The sequence below is a fragment of the Danio aesculapii genome, chromosome 15 (genome assembly GCF_903798145.1).
Source record: "Danio aesculapii chromosome 15, fDanAes4.1, whole genome shotgun sequence".
NCBI classification, from domain to species: Eukaryota; Metazoa; Chordata; class Actinopteri; order Cypriniformes; family Danionidae; genus Danio; species Danio aesculapii.
Window position 1 is genome coordinate 43602239 of NC_079449.1, and position 24060 is coordinate 43626298.

The 24060-nt window shown below is 39.1% G+C and overlaps 1 protein-coding gene across 2 annotated transcripts in view; it reads right to left on the reverse strand.

Annotated features, from left to right (window-relative positions):
* ift80 (intraflagellar transport 80 homolog (Chlamydomonas)) overlaps positions 1 to 24060 on the reverse strand; it is a 46948-nt gene that overhangs the window by 1606 nt on the left and 21282 nt on the right. For both annotated transcript variants that reach the window (XM_056473747.1, XM_056473749.1), the window contains exons 9-18: positions 18959 to 19138; positions 14485 to 14603; positions 13851 to 13925; positions 10946 to 11109; positions 9277 to 9341; positions 6997 to 7132; positions 6329 to 6476; positions 5893 to 6064; positions 2573 to 2662; positions 1746 to 1918 (exon numbers count right to left, since the gene is read on the reverse strand). In XM_056473747.1, the coding sequence (XP_056329722.1) occupies positions 1746 to 1918; positions 2573 to 2662; positions 5893 to 6064; positions 6329 to 6476; positions 6997 to 7132; positions 9277 to 9341; positions 10946 to 11109; positions 13851 to 13925; positions 14485 to 14603; positions 18959 to 19138 (1322 nt within the window). The remainder of the gene's footprint in view (positions 1 to 1745; positions 1919 to 2572; positions 2663 to 5892; positions 6065 to 6328; positions 6477 to 6996; positions 7133 to 9276; positions 9342 to 10945; positions 11110 to 13850; positions 13926 to 14484; positions 14604 to 18958; positions 19139 to 24060) is intronic.

The following is a 24060-nucleotide window of genomic DNA, read 5'->3' on the forward strand; positions in this document are numbered from 1 at the left end:
ACACTGGATGAAAGATCATCATCTCCAGCTTAACCTCACGAAAACGGAAATGCTTGAAGTTTCTGCCAACCCGACTCTACACCATAACTTTTCAATCCAGATGGATGGGGCAACCATTACTGTATCCAAAATGGTAAAAAGCCTTGGAGTAACGATTGATGACCAACTAAACTTCTCTGACCACATTTCTAGAACTGCTCGATCTTGCAGATTCGCACTCTATAACATCAGAAAGGTCCGACCCTTCCTATCTGAACATACAGCTCAACTCATTGTTCAAGCTCTTGTTCTCTCCAAACTGGATTATTGCAACTCTCTATTAGCCGGGCTTCCAGCTAATTCTCTCAAACCTCTTCAGCTGCTTCAGAACGCAGCAGCACGAGTGGTCTTTGATGAACCCAAAAGAGCACATGTCACTCCGCTACTCACCCGTTTGCACTGGCTGCCAGTTGCTGCTCGCATCAAATTCAAAGCTCTGATGTTTGCTTACAAAGCGACCTCTGGCTTTGCTCCTTCTTATCTGCTCTCACTTCTGCAGATGTATGTGCCCTCCAGAAACTTGCGTTCTGTGAATGAACGTCGCCTCGTTGTTCCATCCCTAAGAGGGAAGAAATCACTTTCCCGAACTCTCGCATTCAATCTGCCCAGTTGGTGGAATGAACTCCCTAACTGCATCAGAACAGCAGAGTCACTTGCTGTCTTCAAGAAACGACTAAAAACGCAACTGTTTAGTCTCCACTTTCCTTCCTAATCTGTAACTGCCTCTCTGGCTATACCACTAACTGTACTCTCTCAAACACATTACTAATGCTTTGCTTCTTAGACTTTACACACCTGAAACTTGTCTACAGCACTTGTTCACTGCTGCTCTTATAGTTGTGTAAATTGCTTCCTTGTCCTCATTTGTAAGTCGCTTTGGATGAAATCGTCTGCTAAATGTAAATGTATTACTAGTGCAAAGGACGTCAAGTTTGTGTCAAGCTATAGGCAATGAACATTTTTTGCCCTTATTATCGCTGATATAATTAACACTGGTAGCAATTTTTCTATCCAAAAGATTAATAAGCAAAACTTGAATATTCCATTAGTAAATAGTGAACATTAATGTAGTGAATATTACATTAAACATTAATGAATAAAGCAGCGTTTCCATCCAATAAGGGACTAAAGAGAACACAATAAACTGATAAACTGGAGCAATATCAGCAGAGAAATGTAGTTTAGTGTTTTGGGATTTGCCACTGTGGTGCTTTGTCTTCTAATAAATGAGATGCACCTCAAATGATGAAGATGAAATGCAATGAACGCGGTGAATGCGCTGGCTTTTGGAGGCGTGAGGCGCTCTATGGGAGTGCAGACAAATGCTCAAGACAGTTCTGGAGGGAATAGTAATAATACTGAAGCACTGAGATGTCGGACTGATGGCTGAGGGGTTTTAGAAAGAGCAAAACAGCATTTCAGATCTTTAACAATGTACTGGAAACACTGCACATTGTCCACTAATGCATCCCATCATGCACATTTTTATCATCACATGATCTGTTCAAACTAAATCACATGAATTTTTTGATGCACATGCTGGAATTTATTCAGCAAATGTGTTTCTATCATAGTTTATGCACTTTTTTTCTTACAGGATAAACAGTTTAACCTTCTCAGTTGTGTGCGCGTAAGGTTTTTATGTGCACTTTCAATATTTACAACATTTTCCTTGTTTTATGCAATAGAATCATGCCGTCCTGCACCTGTCCCAGTTGTAGAGGTTGATGTGGATCTGGATGGCATGGTAAATAAGGTTGGCCTGCAGGAGCGTGGCCTCGGCCTCCTGCACGTGTCCACTGAACAGCAGGATGTGAGCCAAACATGAGTCTTTGGACGGCAGATCTTTAATGAAGTTGATGTACTGCACCTTATCAATCTACCAGAGACAGAGAGCAGTGTTAAAGGAATAGTTCGTCCAAAACTGACAATTCATTTTCTCATTCTTCACTTGTTCCAAACCTGTTTGAGTTTCTGTCAATGGCGTAAAATAAATAATCTAGCTTTTCCTTTTGACATGAGATTATTCTACTAATCGACAAAACAAACTACAAACTCGATCCTCGAGGGCCGGTGTCCCTGCAGAGTTTTGCTCCAACACTAATCAAACACACCTGAACACCCTAATTAGTGTCTTCAAGATCACTAGAAAGCTACAAGCAGGTGTGTTTGATTAGGGTTGGTGCAAAACTATGCAGGAACACCGGCCCTCCAGGATCGAGTTTGCCCATCCCTGTGCTAATCCATTGGCAGATTATTTAGCTTGTTTTAGGGAAAAAGTCTCTTATTTTTGACAAATTATGACTTGTAACAAGAAAAAATGTTTTGCTTGTCTATAAAATGCTTCTTGATTTAAGAATTTGAAGATATTTGGACTAGAAACAAGACAAAAACTCTGTAAGACAAGCATTTTTGCAGTGTGGGTACCAGTATTTCTTAAAATATCTTCATTTGTGTTCAGCATAGAGTAAATGATGAGGTAAATGTTTTTAAAGTTGCCAGAAGAGCCCCTGATGTGAGGTCACAGATTCACCTCTCCTATAGCTGCGTACGCCACCTCTGCTGTGCTCAGCTCCCTGTTGGCCATCGCCAAACCAGCCAAACACGACCAGAGCGTCTGATCCTGTAGAGAAAACACCAAAATCAGGGCCTGTATTCAATAAACATTTGATCTTTACCACTAAGAGAGAGGTTTTGTAGCTAAGAGTTTTTCTTAAAGCTGCTGAGATCAACTTTTATTAACAATTATTGACCTTATATTTCACGTTAAAAACAAAATCGCTTTTTAAATTAATTGTATGTAGAAATTATGAACTATATGTGACTAGCACTCTTGAATAAATAGATCCTTTACTATATTATTTATTTTAGAAATTAATTATTGATAGGACTGACATGGATTAATAACTCCTATAAAATATAATGATAGCAAATGAAAGTCTTGAAATGTGACATTTAGATAACTTATTTCATTTTAGTATTTTATTTATTTGTGTTTTGATAGTGTGACTCTGCTATATTGTGATATTAAAACAGCACTGCCCTCTACTGGTGTCACATATGACGATGGAGGATAATAACACAGTGACATACCTCCTCCTCAGCAGCACAGAGACAAGACGAGAAACCACAATGTAAGACACACATTACACAAATAACACACACACATGTACATAGATTTGTTGAAGCATCTTTATGGGGTCTTTTTAAACTGAGTTAATTGTATTTTGCGACCCTAATAGAACTTTATTTACATGCCTATTACAAGTATTTATTCAAATTGTTTAGTTGGGTTCAGTTGTTTAATGACAATAAAACTAGAATTGTTTTCTAAAATAAGGATAATATATATATTAATATATAATATAAATATATATGATATTATAATAATAATAAAAATTGGACATTGTGAATACAGAAATAGGAAATCGATTTATTAAACATAAGCAAAACAAAAGCGGATCAAGCACAGTTCCTTGAGGTACACCAGTTCATTTACTCAGTGCAGTTTAGGTGGCATTCCATAGTGCCTAATTAGTTTTTTTTGTGAATCTCAGAATTATATAAGTATTTATAATAAACTATTAATAATAAACTCATGAAAATATAGTTATTTATAATAATATTATTAAAAAATCATAAATTAAAGCAGCAAATATTAAAATTGACAACTTTAAGGGGCAGTATGTACGTTTAACCACCAGAGGGCACATATTCACTACAAACAAAGATGTATTTTGATTACTCAGTCATTAGCATGAACACATAGCTCACATTCTGACTCACTAGCTAAATTAGCTTATTTCTGTGGATTTGAACATTCTTTGAAACATTTGGGATGATATAAGTGCATTGGTCAGCAAAATACATTACATTCTTCTAGTGATTTGTAAATATTTTCATGAAAAAAATCTTGCATATTGTGCCTTTAATACATAAAGTTCAGAGTAATACAAGTATGATATATGGATGTGCTAATTATTAACAAAAGATAAATAATATCACATTGTATATGTATTACGCAATGTTTTACATTTTATATTTGGTCAATTTAGCAGTATATTTTTTGTGATTAGGTTTAAGCTGTAAATGTTAAATTGTACCTTAAATATTTTTGTCAGGTGAGTTTTACCCTCACACCCTGTCCTAATATGCAACCTGACGCATTAAAAGCTATATTAAATAAATGTCCATAGTAAAAAAGAGTTTTTGTCCTAACCATCTGCTATGGTGATGCACAGAATTTATTTTTTACAAAAGCTTTCTATTTCTGCAATGTTTCATCAGAACAACAGCATAAACTACTATGACAATGATCCCCACAGGTACTGTTTTTGTGCTTTATTCAGTGTCAAATGCTCCCAATGTGAGTTTAAATACATTTTACGTGACATTTATTGCCATATACTGAAAGCAGCAGCAGATAGTTCACCTCAGATACTGAAAATGAAATAACTAGCAGACACTTTAAAACTGAAAGTCAGAAAACCAACAACATCAGTCATTCAGTAGCCTGTTACTAGGGCCAGACGGAATCTGCGGGCATTTTTTGCTATTTCTGCACAGAATTTTGTTAAAAATCTGCGGAGTTACGCACAATGATTATAGGAGTATCATAACTAAAACTTTAATATATGAACTAAAATCGAATACCTTTTTAACCTGTATTTAATGTTTATAATGCAAATCCAATTAGATCCACTTCATTTGGTAAACAAAACAGGTCTTCTATATACTATATCTACTAAAAGGTAAAATATATCTACTAATTATTATTTTACAAACTGTATTGTCAATAAATTAAATAAATATTTTCATATTAGTCAATAATATTACCGAAATTAATAAAAAAAAACTGAATAAATATAAATTTACACACATTTACAATAAACAGAATCAATGATGGGCTAAAAATCTGGGGAAATCTGCGCACACAGATTCCGTGTGGGCCTACCTATTACTAATCTTAAACAGGTTTAATCAACCCAGGCTCATTCTGAGAACGTAGTCCCGGGGACGTTTCTGGAGACCGCGAAATACGTAGCCGGGGGTACGTACGGCTGCATTTCAGTTTTTTAAGCGAACGCTCCTGGGCGGTGTGACGCCGTTCCCTTCGGCGCTTGCCGGCCGGCCGGCCAGCTGGCCGCTCGCCTCCGTGTGGAGGGCTTTCCCGCTGCAACCAGTTTGTCCGGTTAGCTCTTCGGGTACTCTGGCGGACTCGAGGCGCAGAGAGGGGCTGACCACGACGACGACCGGGTTCGAGCCCGGTGAAGAGCGGTTCCAGAAATCAGGTAAGAAAACAAAATCCAAAAAATGAAGCGAACAAGTTCGTTGCAGGGTGAGAATGTGGTCAAAATCCAAAAACGTGGTAAAAATCAGACGAGGGCTTTTCTTTTTCTGGACGGCTTTTGTGAATCATCGTTGGTCAATCCTTCTGTCATCCAGGCAGACAGGCAGAAGGTCGTTCGACAGCGGCCTGTAGCGGGTTTACGCGAGAACGGCGCGGGAAAAAGCGCACACAGCGGCCTCTCGCGGACTCGCGAAAACAAAAACTGCAAAAATACGTACCTCCCGGGAAGTATTTCGTGGTCTCCAGAAACGTCCCCGAGACTACGTTCTCAGAATGAGCCTGGGTTGGGTTTAATAGGTATTATTTGATTGAAAGCCTGTACCATTTTGTTGGGAGTGCAGTGGTTGGTATTTAAATGTTTCTGTCGTGTTTGGTGCGAACAGACAATTAGCTTGCCAAAGGAATCTTGTCGTGTTTTGTTTGGAGACAGTGTTCTTAAATAAGTAGAAGCTTGTTTTCGATACGTCGTGACTGAACAAGTGTACAGTGAATGCTGCGCTGACCTTGGCGAAGCGGCAGATGCGGAGAGCATCCTCCCAGCGGGCGCTGCTGGTGTACTCATGCAGTAAAGTGGGGTACGGCGACACCGCAGTGCATACTAGAGAGCCGTCCACACGTCTGACTGTCACCTGACTGCCCACATAGCTCACCATCTGAGGAGGACGACTGAATTCACTGCAGAAGACAGGAGTTATTAGTGTTTGTGCAAAACAAGGTCAAAACTATTCAATGGTTTAAACACAGATCTGTACAATATGCCTGAAAATTGAGTTCCTATAAATGCACAGAATGATGACCAATTTTAGAGAGGAGGCTGGCATAAAAACTGATTTCAAGCAAGATGAGTATCTGAGGTAGGGTTATCATGATACTTTAAATTCACGTCTCTCTTATTAAGTTATTCACATTTTCACCAATTCTGCAAGGTCAGGTGTGTACCTGCTGTCCTTGGTGAAGATGGTTTTGGGCAGCAGGTCTTTGTCCACAAACACTACACTCGGGTAATACCACACTGTGAACTGGTTGTCCTGGATTCCACACAAGATGTTTGCAGAGTCGTTCCAGGCCATCGTGTCCACCATCGAACCTGAGGATGAATTACAAAGACTCAATCAATCGAACTTAAGAGGGAGCTATTCTACAAAAATCACATGTATGAGGGGTTTAAACCCAGTTGTGTGTCCGCAGTGCATATCCAGCCTCTAAGGTACACATTAATTAATTCTGTTGTTTATAATCAGACTGGATAAAAACACTCTGATTGACATTCTCCCTTTGTACGTGTCATCAGAGGGGGAAAGCCCCGCCCACCAGTGACCATCTCTCCCTCATTAGCATAAACAGCCCTGAGTGAGAAGCAGCTGTGCACCATTAGTGTTTTAAACTGCCACTATGCTGACAAACAGGTGTTTGTAGCTCCGCCCTCTTCAGAAAAGAGAACAATCTCATTTGAATTTAAAGCGACAGTCACCAAAACACCACAATTAGGATTAAAGCCTGAAAGGGTCACACACACACACACACTCTAGAGACAGCAGAGACGCATTATTCATCTTGTGAAAAGGGACATTACAGGTCACATCTGACAGATGTCACAGGACTCTTACCGATCTTATAGATGCTGTGGGCTCGGCCCAGTTTCCTCACAGAGGTCAGGTAGAGGTCACGATTCTTATCAATCAGTGCAATCCTTCTGTCATTAGACGAGCCACACTGATCCAGCGCGATTAGCACAACCTCAATCTAAACAAGAGATAAGACACTTAATAAAACATCTATCATCTCATCTAAAGGGGCGGGTCTAGAGGGGTGGCATCGACCAGATACCCACCAACAGTGCAGACTGATCAGAGAATAACATCAGCGGTGTTGGAGAAATTGCGGTGCATTTAAAATCTGATCCTTGCAACACTTGAAGAGCACACCTACTCATAATCTTAGTTATTTCTCATTGAACACCATTGGTTGCACAATATTATAAAAAATGACATTGCAATAGTTTGTTTTTCTGCGATATCAATAATATATCACAAGATGACTATATTGGATAGAGTTCATAATTTGACATTGACTGAGATGATTTTGTACAAGAGTAAATTTGCATAAAATATACTAAATAAAATGAACATTTTAAAGCTCAGATGAAAACAGTAGAACTAATATAAAAATTAAATAAACAGCGCTTTATAATTGTCGATGGACTTTAACAGTATTCAGGTACAGAAATTGAATTATTAAATCTAAAGTAGCACTGTATTGTCTTCATTATATAAATAAACACATTTAATCTTAGTTAAGGTGGGAATTTTTATCATTTCTTGTGCCCAAATGGTTTAAATTTGAATTAATCTTACAGCTGCAGGCCTCAAAACCCCATACTAATTAAAGTCGTTTACACTATTAGATTAAAGCTGCAATGACTCCCTAAATCACAGTTTCTAAACTGTGTTTCCTGCTTGCTTATAATCCTGCGATGTGAATACTGCAGATTTGTGATATTGATGCTGAAATAATATATTGTGCAGCCCTAGTTAGAGTGCTGTCAATTTCACAGCTCATAAAAGAGAGAAGCGTGAATTATAATTCTAGGCTTGAATATACACTTAAATAATCAAATACATTAATGAATGTTAAGTGGAATACAGTGGAACCATATTTTTTCATTTTTATTCAAATGAGTTTTTTCCCTTCACTTTGGTCAATTGGTGAAGTTTGTTCCTCCACTGTCGCTACTGGCTTGCTTGGTTTGGGACTTGTGGAGCTGCACATCGATGGATTTGCTCTTCAGTGTTTGGACTCTCAGCAGTGAAAATTAAACCACACTGAACTGAACTAAACTGAACTTCAACTCTGAAAACTGGACTGACACTGTTTCAATCTACTAAAACCTCTGTGTTAAGCTGCTTTGACATAATCTACATTGTAAAAGCACCAGAGAATTAAAGATGAACTGAATTAATTGAATGAGAAAATGTCTATTAAATATAAAAAGTTGACTATTCCCATGGGCACCCACTGACTGGATCTTAGTCCCTCTCTCTGCCACCCCATTAAATCTCTCCTGATTCTTTGAAATAATGAACAAATCGCTTGACTCAAATATGCTGAAACAGTTCTACACCTCCATCATTGAATCAGTCATCTGCACATCAATAACTCTCTGGTTTAGCTCAGCTACTATATACGACCTCCAAAGACTACGTCGAATAGTTTGGACTGCTGAGCGAATCACTGGTACAACCCTTCCTACTCCCCAAGAACTGTACTTATCCAGAGCGAGCAGAAGGGCTGCCAAAATCACTCTGGACCCCTCACACCCAGCACACTGCCTCTTTGAACTGTTACCTTCTGGTCGACGTTACAGAGCACTGCACACCAGAACAGCCCGACACAGAAACAGTTTCTTCCCTCAGGCAATCCATCTCATGAACACTTGATGATAATAATTGTGGAACCAACATCACTACTGCTATACACTTTTATACACATATACACTTATTTAACAACACACTTTACATGCCAATTTGCACATAACAGCTGCACATATAACGTTGTATATAGTAATAAACACGTACATACACTTGTCAATCTGTATATTTGCATTCACTACTTACTTGTATTTTTTTTAAATATATTTATTATCTGTTTTTTGTTCTGTCTCTGTAATGCTGTTGCACTGTAGAAGCTCTGTCACCAAAACAAATTCCTAGTATGTGTGAACATACCTGGCAATAAAGCTCTTTCTGATTCTGATTCTGATTCTTATTTAAGTTGTACTTTATTCTCTTTCCTTCAAATATTGTGTCAGGATATGTAGAATGAATTAATTCAGAAATGAGTTCTGTAAGGCACACAGTGTGTTGGGTTTAGTGTTTGTGTGTGTCTACCTTGTGAATCAAAGGTTTGCCGTCACCAATGGCTTTTCCTGTCTGAGCCTCAAACAGAAAGACGACTGCGGGACACAAGAAACACACAGTGACTGACCAGAAAACATCTTAATACACACAGAATAACATTTACAGACCCAATCAAGATGCACTTTAAACAGTCATTCATTTTATTTTCAGCTCAGTCCCTTATTTATCAGGGGTCACCACAGCGGAATAAACCATCAACTTACCAAGCATATATTTTACGCAGCGGATGCCCTTCTAGCTGCAACCCAGTACTAGGAAACACCCATACACTGTCACATTCCCACACACACTCATACACTACGGCCATTTTAGTGGAGGAAACCCACGCCAACATGAGGAGAACATGCAAACTCCACACAGAAACACCAACTGGCCCGGCCTGGATTTGAACCAGCGACCTTCTTGCTGTGAGGTGACAGTGCTAACCACTGAGCCACTGTGCTCCCCTCCTTTAAAACATAACCTGCATAAAAACATTCATTCATTCTGCACGCTCAAATTTATTACAGCATGTCAAAAAACATCTGACAATCTATGAACTTTATATTTATTTTCATAACTTTAGAAAGTATCTGGCTGTCTGTGTGAAAATATTGGAGAAATGTTGGCTTGTGTTTTCAGAGATAGTAAAAAATAACCCTTTAGCACCCACCCACAGTATCTACATTTGTAGGTAGAGATAGTTTCTGGACATTACACTCAAAATGTATACTGAATTACAGTGAAAGTGAGTGAAAGAGAGGTGCAGAGACGTTCCACACATGTAAATGTCATGTAAAGAGATAGACAGCATCTAAAATGTACCCAATATTATTAGCACATACTGTATATTCACATATATTTGTTTCCATGACTTTTCCTAAACATTTTGTGTTTGTTTTAGGGATGCACGACATTGCAATATTTAGTTTTTCTGTGATATATATTGTGATGTGAAAAAACTTTCACTAGATAGCTCTGTTTGTAAAATTAAAAAATCATTCATTTATATTGGTCGGGTTGTTTTTGTAAGGTGTGAATCATCTATATAAAAAGTAATAATAAAATTGCAAGAATAATTACAATACAGCAAAGAAAAAAGTGAAATAAACAGTGCTTTATGGTTGTCTGGAGAGCCAAACAGTATTCAGATACAGAAACGTATGTAATGTAAAATAAAACTGTATAGTCTTCATTGTATTAATTAATCAGTAAGATTTTTCTTCATTGAAGTTTCAGATGTTTTTAGTTATTGTGCATGAATGCTTCATACTCTTGAAATGCCTTTAAAACACATGCAAGTGATAAAGTTTCACTGTTATGGTTATATGTTGCAATGACAACATATAAAATCTCAAATCTCATGTATTCTCAATTGTTGATCAATTATAATACCAATTTAACACTGCATATCATATGATGTGACTATTGCGGACACACACAGTGATATTGATGCTGAAACGATATATTGTGCAGCCTTAGTTTATTTATTTTTCCAAAACGTTTCCAGGCCTAAAAAATGCCTTGTCAAAATTGCATGACTTTTCCAGGACTGTATGAACCCTGTGTATAGAGTAGCTAACTACAACAGTCAGCTTTGCATGCAAGTTTTAGCTTCACTATACACTCCAGCCATGCATGCAGTACTGTAAATGCGCACCTCGTTCATCGGTGGTGTCCCGTATGGCGATGGTGTCGTTGCTCAGTGAGATGGACTGAGAGTTCAGGATGTCCATTCTCATGCCGGGACTTTTGGGGGACGAAACCAGACGACCCTCATAGGAGTACACATACACCTCCGCTCCATCCACCAACAGAAAGTGTCTGATACAGTTGAAGTCAAAATTATTAACCCTCGTTTGAAGTTTTTATTCAGTATTTCAGGAAATTTTCATAGTATTTCCTCTAATATTTTTTCTTCTTCTTATTTGTTTTATTTCGGCTAGAATAAAAGTAGTTTTTAATGGTTTTAAACCCATTTTAAGGTCAATATTATAAGCCACTTAAGCAATATTAGTTTTGGATTGTCTTTAAAACAATTGTTATTAAAACAATTGTGTTTAGAAATGTACTGAAAGAAATCTTCTCTCTGTTAAACAGAAATTGGGGAAAATGTACTGGGGGCTAATAATTCAGGAAGGCTAATCATTTTGACTTCAACTGTATGCCAACGTAAGAGAGGAAGACATACAGTTAATATTATTAGCACTTTTTAAATGAAAAATATTCCCTGAGAGCTGTTTAACAAAGAATTTTCAACACATTTTTAAAAATAATAGTTTAAATAACTCATTTATTTTGTGTTTGCCATGATGACAGTACATAATATTTTATAGTTTGCAAGATACTAGTATTTGGCTTAAAGTGCAATTTAAAGACTTAAGTAGTTTAATTAGGGTAAAGTTAGGATAATTAGACTAGTTATTGGACAACAGTGGTTTGTTCTCTACCCAATCGAAGAAGAACAATTCTTAAGGGGGCTAATAATATTATTGACCTTAAAAATTGTTTCTAAAAATAAAAAACTGCTTTAATTCCAGCCAATGTTAAAGAAATAAGACTTCCTCCAGAAGAACAAATATTATAGAAAATACTGTGAAAATGTCCTTACTCGGTTAAACAACTCGAACTGCATTTGACTGCCGGTTGCAAAGTGGGAAAGAAATATAATGGCAGTGAATAATGGCCCAGCCCTAACCTTAACCATAACAACAGGCAAAACACGTGAAACAACATGATGAAAAAAACATGGTACAGAAAAAAAAGCACATTTTAATAAATGGGAAGTAAAATTTAAAATAAAAAAACAACATTCACTGATACACTGCAGAAAACGCTTTTCTTACTCTGTCTCTGAGTTTCTGTCTTGTTTCTAGTCCAAATATCTAGATATTCTTAAATCAAGAAGCATTTTCTAGACAAGCAAAACACATTGTCTTGTTTTCAGAAATAATGAGTCAAAATTAAGTGAGTTTTTCATTAAAGGGCACCTATGGTAAAAAATCTACTTTTCAAGCTGTTTGGACAGCCATATGTGCATGTATGGTGTATAGACCGTCATATTGGGGTGATATAAGCACACCCAGTGCTTTTTTTTTTTCAATTTAACAACATAAAAACGGTGGACCAATTGGAGCGGTTATCAAACCGACCGCAACTTTATGTAGGAGTGCGGTCCCCCCGCCCACCAATATTGATTGACAGGCGCGTCATCATATCCTCAGTTTGTTGATTCACGTCCGCCATTTTCAGCGTGAGTCGAAGCGATATCACTAAAGGAACACGCTAGCTCTATTTTTAGATGCAAGGCTCATTGGGCTCAACACCAGAGCAATATTCTCCACATTATCACTCTAATCAGAATTATTGATTGTATCTTTAGGTAGGTTTGCAAACATGTGTACTTCTCATTGAGTCTACCTTATACTTCAGCCGTTTGCATTTCTCGCGATCCCAGAAGCTCCCTGTGATCTTAACTAGCATGCGTTTTAGAATTCTAAACATCGGTTTCTATCAGGGTACACTCAAGTCGACGGCTGGGCGCCGCGGATCGCTGCAGAAACCTATGTTTAGAATTCAAAAATGCGTGGCGCGACGATTCGGGACACATCATGTTTCTGCCGTGCTACAGAGAGTGTCTGGTGTGCCGTGTCGCTGTTTCGAGTGGCGCATCCGGTGCCTCAGTCAAAGTTAGTTCAGTGTGCGTGGTTATTAGTTTCTGTGTACAAGCTCGGCACTTGAAACTAGCACACAGTTGGCTGTAAAACTGTACAAAGACACAAATGATTTTGTACTCTCTGCTTGGTCTGTGTCCGAGTCGTATATGTATGACTGAATGGTGATCCTCTCTCTCCTTCTCCGTCTGCCTTTCAGACTCTGTTGCAAACACAGAGCGGGTGAGCTCATGGCCCCGCCCCCTTGTTACGTTGGCGGGAAGCCGAAACTAATTTACATGTGAAGCAACACACCCATAAATCAGCGAACTGTGGACACGCCCCCAACATGACACTTTTTAACACATTATAATAAACAAATCTGAATTGTGTTTTAAACTGAACCTAAACTGGCACACTCAGAAGAGCCATAATATTAATATTAAATCATAAAAAAGAGGTAAACTATGTGCCCTTTAAAACAAGCAATAATCTGCCAAAGGGGTAAACTAAATAATCTTATGCAAGATTATTTAGCTTCCCCAAAAACTCACCTAATTTTGGCATATTATTTCTTAAACCAAAAGATTGTTTTTTAATTGTCTAGAAAATGCTTCTTGCTTTAAGAATTTTTAGATATTTGGACTAGAAACAAGACAAAAATAGTAAGTTAGAAAAACATTTTTTCCAGTGTAGCCAATGATCTCTACAAAAACAAAACTAAAATTCCCTGATTTTCAATGTCTAGAATAGACCATTTAAAATCCCACGGTATTCCAGAAACTAATGGGAACGCTGCACAAAAGTCTCCTGTCTGAAATTCAAGCATGGACAAGAACATCTGACATGCGAACATAATTGAAGCCCCCATTGGAGAAAAAACCTGCAGGTTAAAAAAAAGGAGAAACTCACCTTTCCGCCTGCACAATGAGACTGACCGTACCCTCCTTCAGGTCAAAGATCAATGGAGTATTCCAGTTCTTAGCACTGAAACACAACAGACAGAGTACAGTTAAAGTCAGAGTTATTCGCCCACCTGAATTATCAGCCCACCTGTATTTTATTCCCCAATTTCTGTTTTACGGAAAGAAGATTTTTTTTTCAACACATTTCTAATCATAATAGTTTTAATAACTCATTTCTAACAACTGATTTACTTTATCTTTGCCATGATGACAGCACATAATATTTGACAGCAAGTTAGGGTAATTAGGCAAGTCATTGTATAACAGTGGTTTGTTTTGTAGACAATCCAAAACAAATATTGCTTAAGGGGGCTAATAATATTGACCTTAAAATGAGTTTAAAACCATTAAAAAAATTTTATTCTAGCCGAAATAAAACAAATAAGACTTTCTCCAGAAGAAAAAATATTATAGGAAATACTGTGAAAAATTCCTGAATCTGTTAAACATCATTTGGGAAATAGTTGGAAAGGTTGAAAAATCACAGGAGAGCGAATAATTCTGACTTCAATTGTATGTGGAGAATTCACAGTACACAACACACAGGAAAATGTTTTTACTGCTGTCTGAGTGAACGGCACCTGTAGACGTAACACTGCAGAGAAGTGGTGACCACCAGATGACCATGAGCCAGCGATGCCTTGATGACCCGATCTCTGAACTCCAGGACATCCACTGCATCATTCAGCACGTTTCTGACCTGAAGAAACACACATCAACCAGACTACATTTACACTGAATACACACGAAAGGCTCAGTGGTTGGCACTGTGACCTCACAGCAAGAAGGTCTCTGGTTCGAGTCCCGGTTGGGTCAGTTGGCATTCGGCAATTGGCATGTTCTCCCCGTGTTGGTGTCCAAACACATGCGCTATAGGGGAATTGATTAACTAAATTGGCCGTAGTGTATGAGTGTGTGTGTGAATAAGTGTGTATGGGTGTTTCCTAGTACTGGGTTGCAACTGGATGGGTATTCGCTGCATAGAACAGAATGTCAGAATAGTTAGCGGTTCATTCCGCTGTGGCAACCTCTGAAATAAAGTATAAAGGCTGATTTATACTTCTGCATCAAGTGCATGCGTATGGTCCGGCATAGTCTCTGCTGTGGCTGATGCAGACGCAGACATGCACCTCTCAAAAATGTAACTACACGTCGCAACGATGCGTAGCGCAAGCTCTGTGATTGGTCAGCTTGATAGTGGTGATGAGTATGGGTGGGGCCGAGAGCCGTGAGCCCGATGGAGTGAGTTTACAAGTGTGGAGTCCTGTGAAGGAGCTCCAGATGGAGACTTTTGTTTTGTGTTTACCTTATGATTAATGTTGTTGCATGTCTGCCGGTTCCTGCTTCCTGTGAGTTTGAGCTACTTGTACATTAAGGTAGCGTTCAGAAAAAACAAAACACCAGCAAAGAGACTTGACACAGAGGAACATAAACACCTACTGCCAGCTACTGTTTCAGAAGTGTTACTCTGTACAAACAGAGCGCAGAAGTGTAAATGCACGACTAAAAGCAAGGCAGGCTCCAGGGTTTACGCCGATCAGCCGAAGGAAAACGAATGAATGAGCTCTTAAAGGGTTTGTTCACCCAAAGATGAAAATTCAAGACCTTTATTCATCTTCAGAACACAAATTATGATATCTCAGGTGAAATCCGAGAACTCCCTTATCATCCATAGACAGAAGGCGGAGCTCCAGGACACACCCACTGACTGTGTAATTGTCACGGGTCAATGGCAGCTCAAAGGTGTTTAGGACCAACTCCCTCAAAAAGTTTGCTTTGGTAAGCTGTTTGAACTGCCAAAATGAACTCAAAAATAATTTCGTTTTGACCAGATTTTGGTCAAAGTAACTGTACTTTGGACCACTCTCAAGGGACACCTTGCAATCCATATAAAAGTGCAGATTGTAAAATTCAGTAATGTACTGTCAATGAAGCTACACTAAAAAAAGCTGAATTATTTCAACCCAATTGTAGACTAAAACAACTACTGGGTTATTTTTTTCTTACTAGATTAACAGGAACAATTTAAACCCAATGTTTGGGTTAGTCCATATTTACCCATTTTGGGTTGAACTAGCCCAGCATTTCTTAGTGTAGATAAGACCCTACACTCACTTACATACACTTCACAGTCTGAAGAAAGCAGGAGTGAGGCACTGAGCAATCAAGCCATTCTTTTGTACATTTATTAGTGTTTTCTGAGTGATTGTAGAGCAGGAATTAAACCTGCAGATGATGCAGACATTTCAGAACCCAGAGACAGAAGAGCAGACAATCAACAGATCAAGACGTGTTTGTTTGGTTTGCTCTGACACACCTCAGCAATGCCTGTCCCCTGTCTATATTCAGACTGTGTGTGTGTGTGTGTGTGTGTGTGTGTGTGTGTGTGTGTGTATTCATACGGTATGCCCCACCTTGTGGTTTTCTTAATTTAAACACACTCTGTCCTCAGACAAGCAGCCCATTGTCAGTGTTTTCCAGAATAATGTATGAAGCTGAAGACTCACAGCACTGCCATAGTGTCTGTAAACCTCAAGCTTTCTTTTCATTTTAACTTTGAGGTGACAGTATGGCCAAAATCCTACACCATGTCACATTGGCATTGCACAATTCATATAAAAAAGGCTAAAAATAGATAACATAAAATATTTATACATAAAATAGCTTCTCTACACTCTCAGAAATAAAGGTACGCGAGCTGTCACTGGGGTGGTACCTTTTGAAAAGGTACAAATTTGTACCTAAAAGGTTCATATTAATACCTTAAGGGTACATATTAGCACCAAAAAAGTACAAAAGTGTTCCTTCTAAAATTTTTAGGTACCAATATGGACCCTTCATTCCCCTATAGCGCATATGTTTGGACTGTGGGGGAAACCAGAGCACCCAGAGGAAACCCACGCCAACACGAGGAGAACGTGACAACAACTCCACACAGAAATGACAACTGGCCCAGCCAGGACTCTAATCAGCAGCCTTCTTGCTGTGAGGCCGCCATTTCCACAATATATGTACTATAAATGTAATGTATTGTAATATGCATTTGTATAGCGCATTTATAGTGTATGGTCATACTCTTAAAGTGCTTTACAATCATGTAAGAGGCTCTCTCCTCATATACATATACATTTTCTGATGTGTTTTTGGTGCATGCTGGGAAGTGACTTATCATAAACCCAAAACTTGTCCCTTAAATCTGATTGTTTAATTGAAATGTTGTTTCAGGATTAACAAAGATGCTTGCAATGATCATATTTACCAGCTCATACATAAACTCAGCTCAGAAGTAAAATACTGGGATGGTGAGAAATTAAATCTTCACAACTGCCATCAAAACATGAATCTTGAAACAGGCTTTATTGTCTAAATAAAAGTTCTTCTCATTTGATAGTGCAAATTGAAATGGACATATATGGCCAGCTTTGATGAATTATTGCGGCTGACACTGATCTGGAGTCTCATTTATTTATGTTAAACTTAACATAGAAACCTTGAACATACCCCAGAGTAAATGTTCATTTTGTTTATTAAAGATTATGGCTCATATGATGATTTTAAAGCGGTCATTATTAAGCAGTCAATATTTAAATGAAATATGTTCACTTACAGCTGCACACATTCACACATTGGATGACAGCTGAGTAGAACTGTACGAGCAGCTCCTGAGGAAGTTCAACCTGCCACAGGAGCTGCTCGTACAGTTCTACTCAGCTGTCATCCAATCCATCCTCTGCACTTCAATCACCGTCTGGTTCGGCTCAGCTGCCAAAACCGACCTCCGTAGACTACAGCGAATAGTCCGGACTGCTGAACGAATCACTGGCACAACCCTTCCTACACTTCAAGAACTGTACTCTTCCAGAGTGAGTAAAAGGGCTCGCAAAATCACTCTGGACCCCTCACACCCAGCACACTACCTGTTCGAACTGTTACCGTCTGGTCGGCGCTTCAGAGCACCAAGCACAAAAACAGCCAGACACAGGAAAAGTTTCTTTCCTCAGGCTGTCTACCTTATGAACAGTTAAATATTCCCCTACTGTGCAATAAATATGTGCAATATTTTTTTCTCATACGCACTTGTACACAGCACCTTATATCAACATACAATGCAATACTTTCTACATTCGCACTTGTACACAGCACCTTATAACCTGTATATTTATAACAATCTGTACATACAACTCAACATCCAGGTTTCTTGACTAACCGCATCTGTTTAATGTTTATCTTTTTTTTTTATATTTATTTATTTTGTGTTGTCACTTGTCACTTTATGTACACTGGAAGCTTCTGTAGCCAAAACAAATTCCTTGTGTGTGTGAAGCACACTTGGCAATAAAACTGATTCTGATTCTGTCAAGTTATAGATGTGTGGAAAACCGTTGTTGGGGTAAGTTACTTCAGAAAGTAGTGCGTTACAATATTGAGTTACTCCCCAAAAAAGTAACTAGTTGCATTACTCAGTTACTGTTTATAGTAAGTTTTCTTATCTGGTTAAGGCTTGATCGCAAAGTTTTTTCTTCATTTTTTAAAATTAACAATGCGCTGTATAACCTTCATTTACCTTTTAAAAACACATCAGTAATAGTAATGTAGGATAATATTATCTTGGGTGGCACTGTTGCCTTACAGCAAGAAGGTCGCTGGTTTGAGTCTCGGCTGAGTCAGTGTGCATTTCTGTGTGGAGTTTGCATATTCTGCCCGTGTTGGCGTGGGTTTCCTCCAGGTGCCCTGGTTTCCCCCACAGTCCAAACACATGTGCTATAGGGAAATTGATTAACTAAACTGACCGTAGTGTTGTGTGTGAATGTTTCCCAGTAGTGGGTTGCAGCTGGAAGGGCATCCGCTGTCTAAAACAGAAGCTGAATAGTTGGAGATCGGTCTACTGCGGTGACCCCTAATAAATAAGGGAAATGAATGAATGAATGAACTCTTGTTACTTGTAATGCACTACCCTAATACTGGTGGGAAGTGTCATGCACACATTCCCATCCCAGGTTTATGCATATGTCATGTTTCTAAATAAGACCTCTGATGTCAGAAGGCTGTGCTTACCTGCATAGTGCGTCTCTTGGTCAGAGTGATTTCAAAGTTCTTCCACTCCCAGCGCTGCTCCACGATATGAGCAAACAGCACGTGTCCGTTCCCACAGGCTCCTGCCAGCTGAGTGCCATCTGCAGACCAGCACAGACTCAGGAGACTCCCGGTGCTGGGCTTCTCCAGAGAGTATGACCACTGACAGACACACACACACAATGAACCACAGTCAGAAAGTGTTCACACGGTGGTGCAGTGAGTATCGCTTTCGCCTCACAGTAAGAAGGTCGCTGGTTCGAGCCCTGGCTGGGTCCAATGCCAATGTGGAATTTGCATGTTCTTCCCGTGTTGGCGTGGGTGCCAGGTGCTCCGGTTTCCCCCACAGTCCAAACACATGCACTATAGGGGAATTGATTAACTAAATTGGCTGTAGTGTATGTGTGGGTGTGAATGCAAGAGTGTATGGGTGTTTCCCAGTGCTGGGTTGCAGCTGGAAGGGCATCCACTGCGGAAAACATATACTGGATAAGTTGGCGGTTCATTCTGCTGTGGCGACCCCTGGCTAATTAAGGGACCCCTGACTAAGCCGAAAAAGAAAATGAATGAATGAATGAGCCCATGGTTAGTGCACCGACATATGGTGCGGCATCACTCCAGGTGTCCCGAGTTCAAATCCCAGCTCATGGACCTTTCCCAATCCCACCCCCCCTCTCTCTCCTCTTTACTTCCTGTAAACCTACTGTCCTGTCAAATAAAGGCCAAAAAAGTCAATCTTTAAAAACATATTACTTATTTCCTTCATGTGTTTTACTTTACTATACTCTCAAAATCATTCCACATAAATCCGCAGATTTTGTACTTAATTCTTCACAAAAATAGCAAAAAATGTCCGCAGATTCTGTTTGGTCCTGATTTTTTTGAATATTTATTTATCGAGTCATTTATTTTACAATTTAAACAAGTACATTACCCCTCTCCGACCACAACCACGGCATTAAAAGGAAATAAAAGGGGGTATATATCCTGGCCCTGATTTTACAAATGAATCCATATTGAAAAGTGTGGCTAATTTAACCATTCAAGCACACCGACAATCCAACGGAAGAAACCGAGACTGTACAGCAGGGCTTCATGAACTCTACTTCACCTGATGTACAGTATACACACACACACAGAGAAAGAGAGAGAGAGAGGGAGCAGAAAGTCAGAGTCAGCACACAACAAAGACACAGATACCACAAGAGCAAACAGACAAGCTCTGAAAACTGCTTTATGTCACCAGAATGAAAAATAGCGCTAAGAAAATAGCCTACCATCCCTCTACCCTCCCATCTGTGTGTGTGTGTGTGTGTGTGTTTTGGGGGAGGGTCATTGACATATGCTGTGCTGTAATGACTCCCTGTGGATGTATATGCTGAATCAGCCCCATTACATCAGACACGTTAAATATGTCTGTCCTGACACACTCACTCACACACACACACACACACACACACACTCACGCACACACAAATACACACACAGCAAGTGTTTACACATGCTGTCAGGCTGTAGGGAGGTGAGTTGTGTAAATCTTGCACAGCTGGCTTCACTTACATCTGCTATTATTCAGTCACACACAGGACAGATACGGTGCACAAATCAACACATACTGTACACACACACACACCTTCTGACATCCTGTGTGTATTGTAAGAGATAATGTCCAATGACACAGTGTGTGCATGTGTAAAGCTACATCAAGAGTGAGCAATCCTTCGGTTTAGTCCCTTTATTCATCAGGGGTCGCCACAGCAGAATGAACCACCATCTATTCCAGCATATGTTTTACGCAGCGGATGCCCTTCCAGCTGCAATCCAGTACTGGGAACCACCCATACACACTCATTCACACCCACACTCATACACTATGGCCAATTTAGTTCATCAATTGCCCTATAGCGCATGTGTTTGGACTGTGGGGGAAACCAGGTTTAGGCTCATCATGGACAGTGCTGTAGTACTGTAGAAGTATTTACACAGGCTGTTCAGTTCAGCTCAGAGATACGATCAATGCATTTACACTGCAGTCATATTTAAACTAATCGTTATGCTCTGGCTTTCTTCAGACCTATTTAATTAGAGCAAAATAGAGCTACAAATATTAACTCACAGAGATGTTTTTCGACCCTACATCTTGAATTCTAAGGTCATATTTCCAACATAGGCTCATTCTGATTACGTATCCCTATATACATTTCTGGAGATCGCGAATTATGTAGCCAGAGGTGAGTATGCCTGCATTTTGTCTTTAAAACAAACGCTATGGGGCGATATGAAGCCATTCCTTTTTGATATTACCAGCTGACCGCTTACCTCCATGTGGAGGTCTTCCAAAGTGTTACCAGTTTGTCCAGTGGCTCATCGCATATGTCGGAGGATTTGAGACGCAGAGTGGAGTTGACCGTGACGACAGGGTTCGAGTCCAGCGAATAACGGTTCCAGAAAGTGGGTAAAACAAAAACAAAAGCCAAAAAATTAAGTAAATAACACGGTGCGAATGAGGTAAAATCTCAGAACGTGGTAAAAATCAGGCTGCTGTGTGGGCTTTTCTTTTTCTGGATTGCTTTTGAAAACACTGTTGGTTGGGTTTAGGGAAGTGGGTGGGTGGGGTTTTGGTTGGTCAGTCAGTCAGTCGACAGTGGCCTCTGGTGGACTGACACAAGAACAGCAGGTGTAAATGGCACTCGCGAGAGAAATTTCAGATCTGAAAAAGCGCACACAGCGATCTCTGGTGGATTTGTGGAAAACAAAAACAGCAAAAGAACGTAGCTCCTGGGAAGTATTCGGTGCTCTCCAGAAATGTATATAGGGGTACATAATCAGAGCCTGGGTTGCATATTTCATTCTGTCGAGCTTCATCTCACTGTGAAAGCATCGAAAGTTGATTGATTTGTGCATATAGTGAGTGTCATATTCGATGATTCCATGCTTAATAACAATTATAAAATTATTGTAGACACTACATGGGCACTCACCACAAATCTACATCTGTAGCCATGTGATAAGAAAGCTAAAGCACATCCAGGAGGTTGTTACCACAGAATAAAAGCATAGCAGGATTATCAGCAGCCCAATGGGAAGGGGAGCACAGTTGTATAAGACTGAAGGGTTTATTCAGCGAAACAACCACATGGGTGTACTTTATCCTGCTTATTACATGGTTACTTGCCACAAAACATAAGAAAGAGAGACAACACATTGTTCTGGGGTGCGTTTCATAATCAACAACATAACTCATGGCTGAACTATCATAGTACGATGCATCGTTTGGGAAAAGAACGATGTAGTGACGAGTGTTTCCCAAAACCCCTAGTTTCTCTGTCGCAGATCCATCACGTTAGTTATAATGTAAAACGCCCATAATGATGCTCTAAACGTGGTGGAGTAACAGCTTCTTTAGAGAAGAACTCCATCATTTCTTTGTGCAAATTATATTGTTTTACACAAACACACATTTAAAATAAATCCATTATTAGTTTTGGTAAAAACATGCACTCGCTTTCCGTCTTAATTGAAATATATGCAAATGGCACATATAGGAACTGTGTTTCCTTTACAAATATAATTGAGAACATTACATATTCTATTCTGAAACACAAAATCACTTACAAAAGCTAACACGTATTCTAATCTCATATATAAATCATGTAAATAAATAAATAATGAGGCTATTTATTAAGAAATGAAATTTAATATTTATTATTTATTAGGAAATGTAAAAAATCCTACTTTAATAATAATATTAGTCAAATTAACGATGATGATTGTCATGATTACCAGCGATCTCTAACCACCAGAGGTCGCTGGTAAGCACTCACCTTCACAATAACCTATGGACTACAAATCCGCCATTCATGGACTACATTTTTCATACATGCACTCCGTTCACAAACACACATGCTTCCTCATTTTGACTGATTACACTTGCACCACCTGAGGATTGTCAAAGACTGATTACACACACTATTTAAACAGCACACACACACACTCACTTCCTTTGCTGAGTCTTGTTATCTGTATAGTGACATTTCAACGCATTCTCCTAGTCTTGTTTTCCTGTGTTTTGACCCTAGTCTTCTTTATTCTTATTGTCCCTGTCTGCCGCCTGCCTTCCGACCTCTCGCCTGTGTTTGACTACGATCCTGGACTGCCTTTATACATCTGTTTGCACCTGTGTTGACCATTGCTTACCTGACTTCGAATAAACCTGCAAGTGGATCCTATACTTCAGTTGTCTTTGTCACTCCCCGTGTTACAATGATGATTAAGAAGGATATTGTTATTAATTTATTTATTTTTTCTTTACTTTTACAATTTGACACTGCAGAAATGTTCTTACCAACAGGCCCATGTCATACACAGTACAAATACTTAATAAATAACCCACTATAAATTAAAAGAATTATTGTATGCTATATATTTTTGTTTTCACAAGCTTTGGAGATGTAACATAAAGTCTTCTTTTAAATATTAGGTCACCTATAGCTTTCGTCATGAGCCACGGCTGTGTTCAAAATGACATCAAGGTTTTCAAAGTGCACTGCGAAGGGATCACAGTTGTAAACATGAAGATCGCTAAAACTGAACTGTAAAAATACTTTAAAAGCAAATTACACCTACGAGAGGTGACTTTAATGCTATTTTAAATCCTGAGTTTAAATGTTAGAATGTTCTAAATGAATAGGGCATAGGAGGCATAACTGGGAATAGAACACAGCCAGGAACTATGTTTCTAACTACAACTCTAGAGGTGTAGATGCAAGCAAAGTTTGTGATGCAGTTTGCGAAGGTTTGTTGGAACGATGGATTTGGGAAACGCTTAATCAACAAACTATTGATAATAGCTATGCAACTTGCAACCTTAGTTGGCTAACAATGGTTTTCGGAAACACACCCCTGAGCAATTTATTCAGTCATTCATTCATTTTCCTTGGGCTTAGTCCCTTTATTCATCAGGGGTTGCCACAGCGGAATGAACCGCCAATTTATCCAGCATATGTTTTATGTAGCAGATACTCTTCCAGCTGCAACCTAGTATTGGGAAACATCCATACACTCTCATTCACACTCATATACAC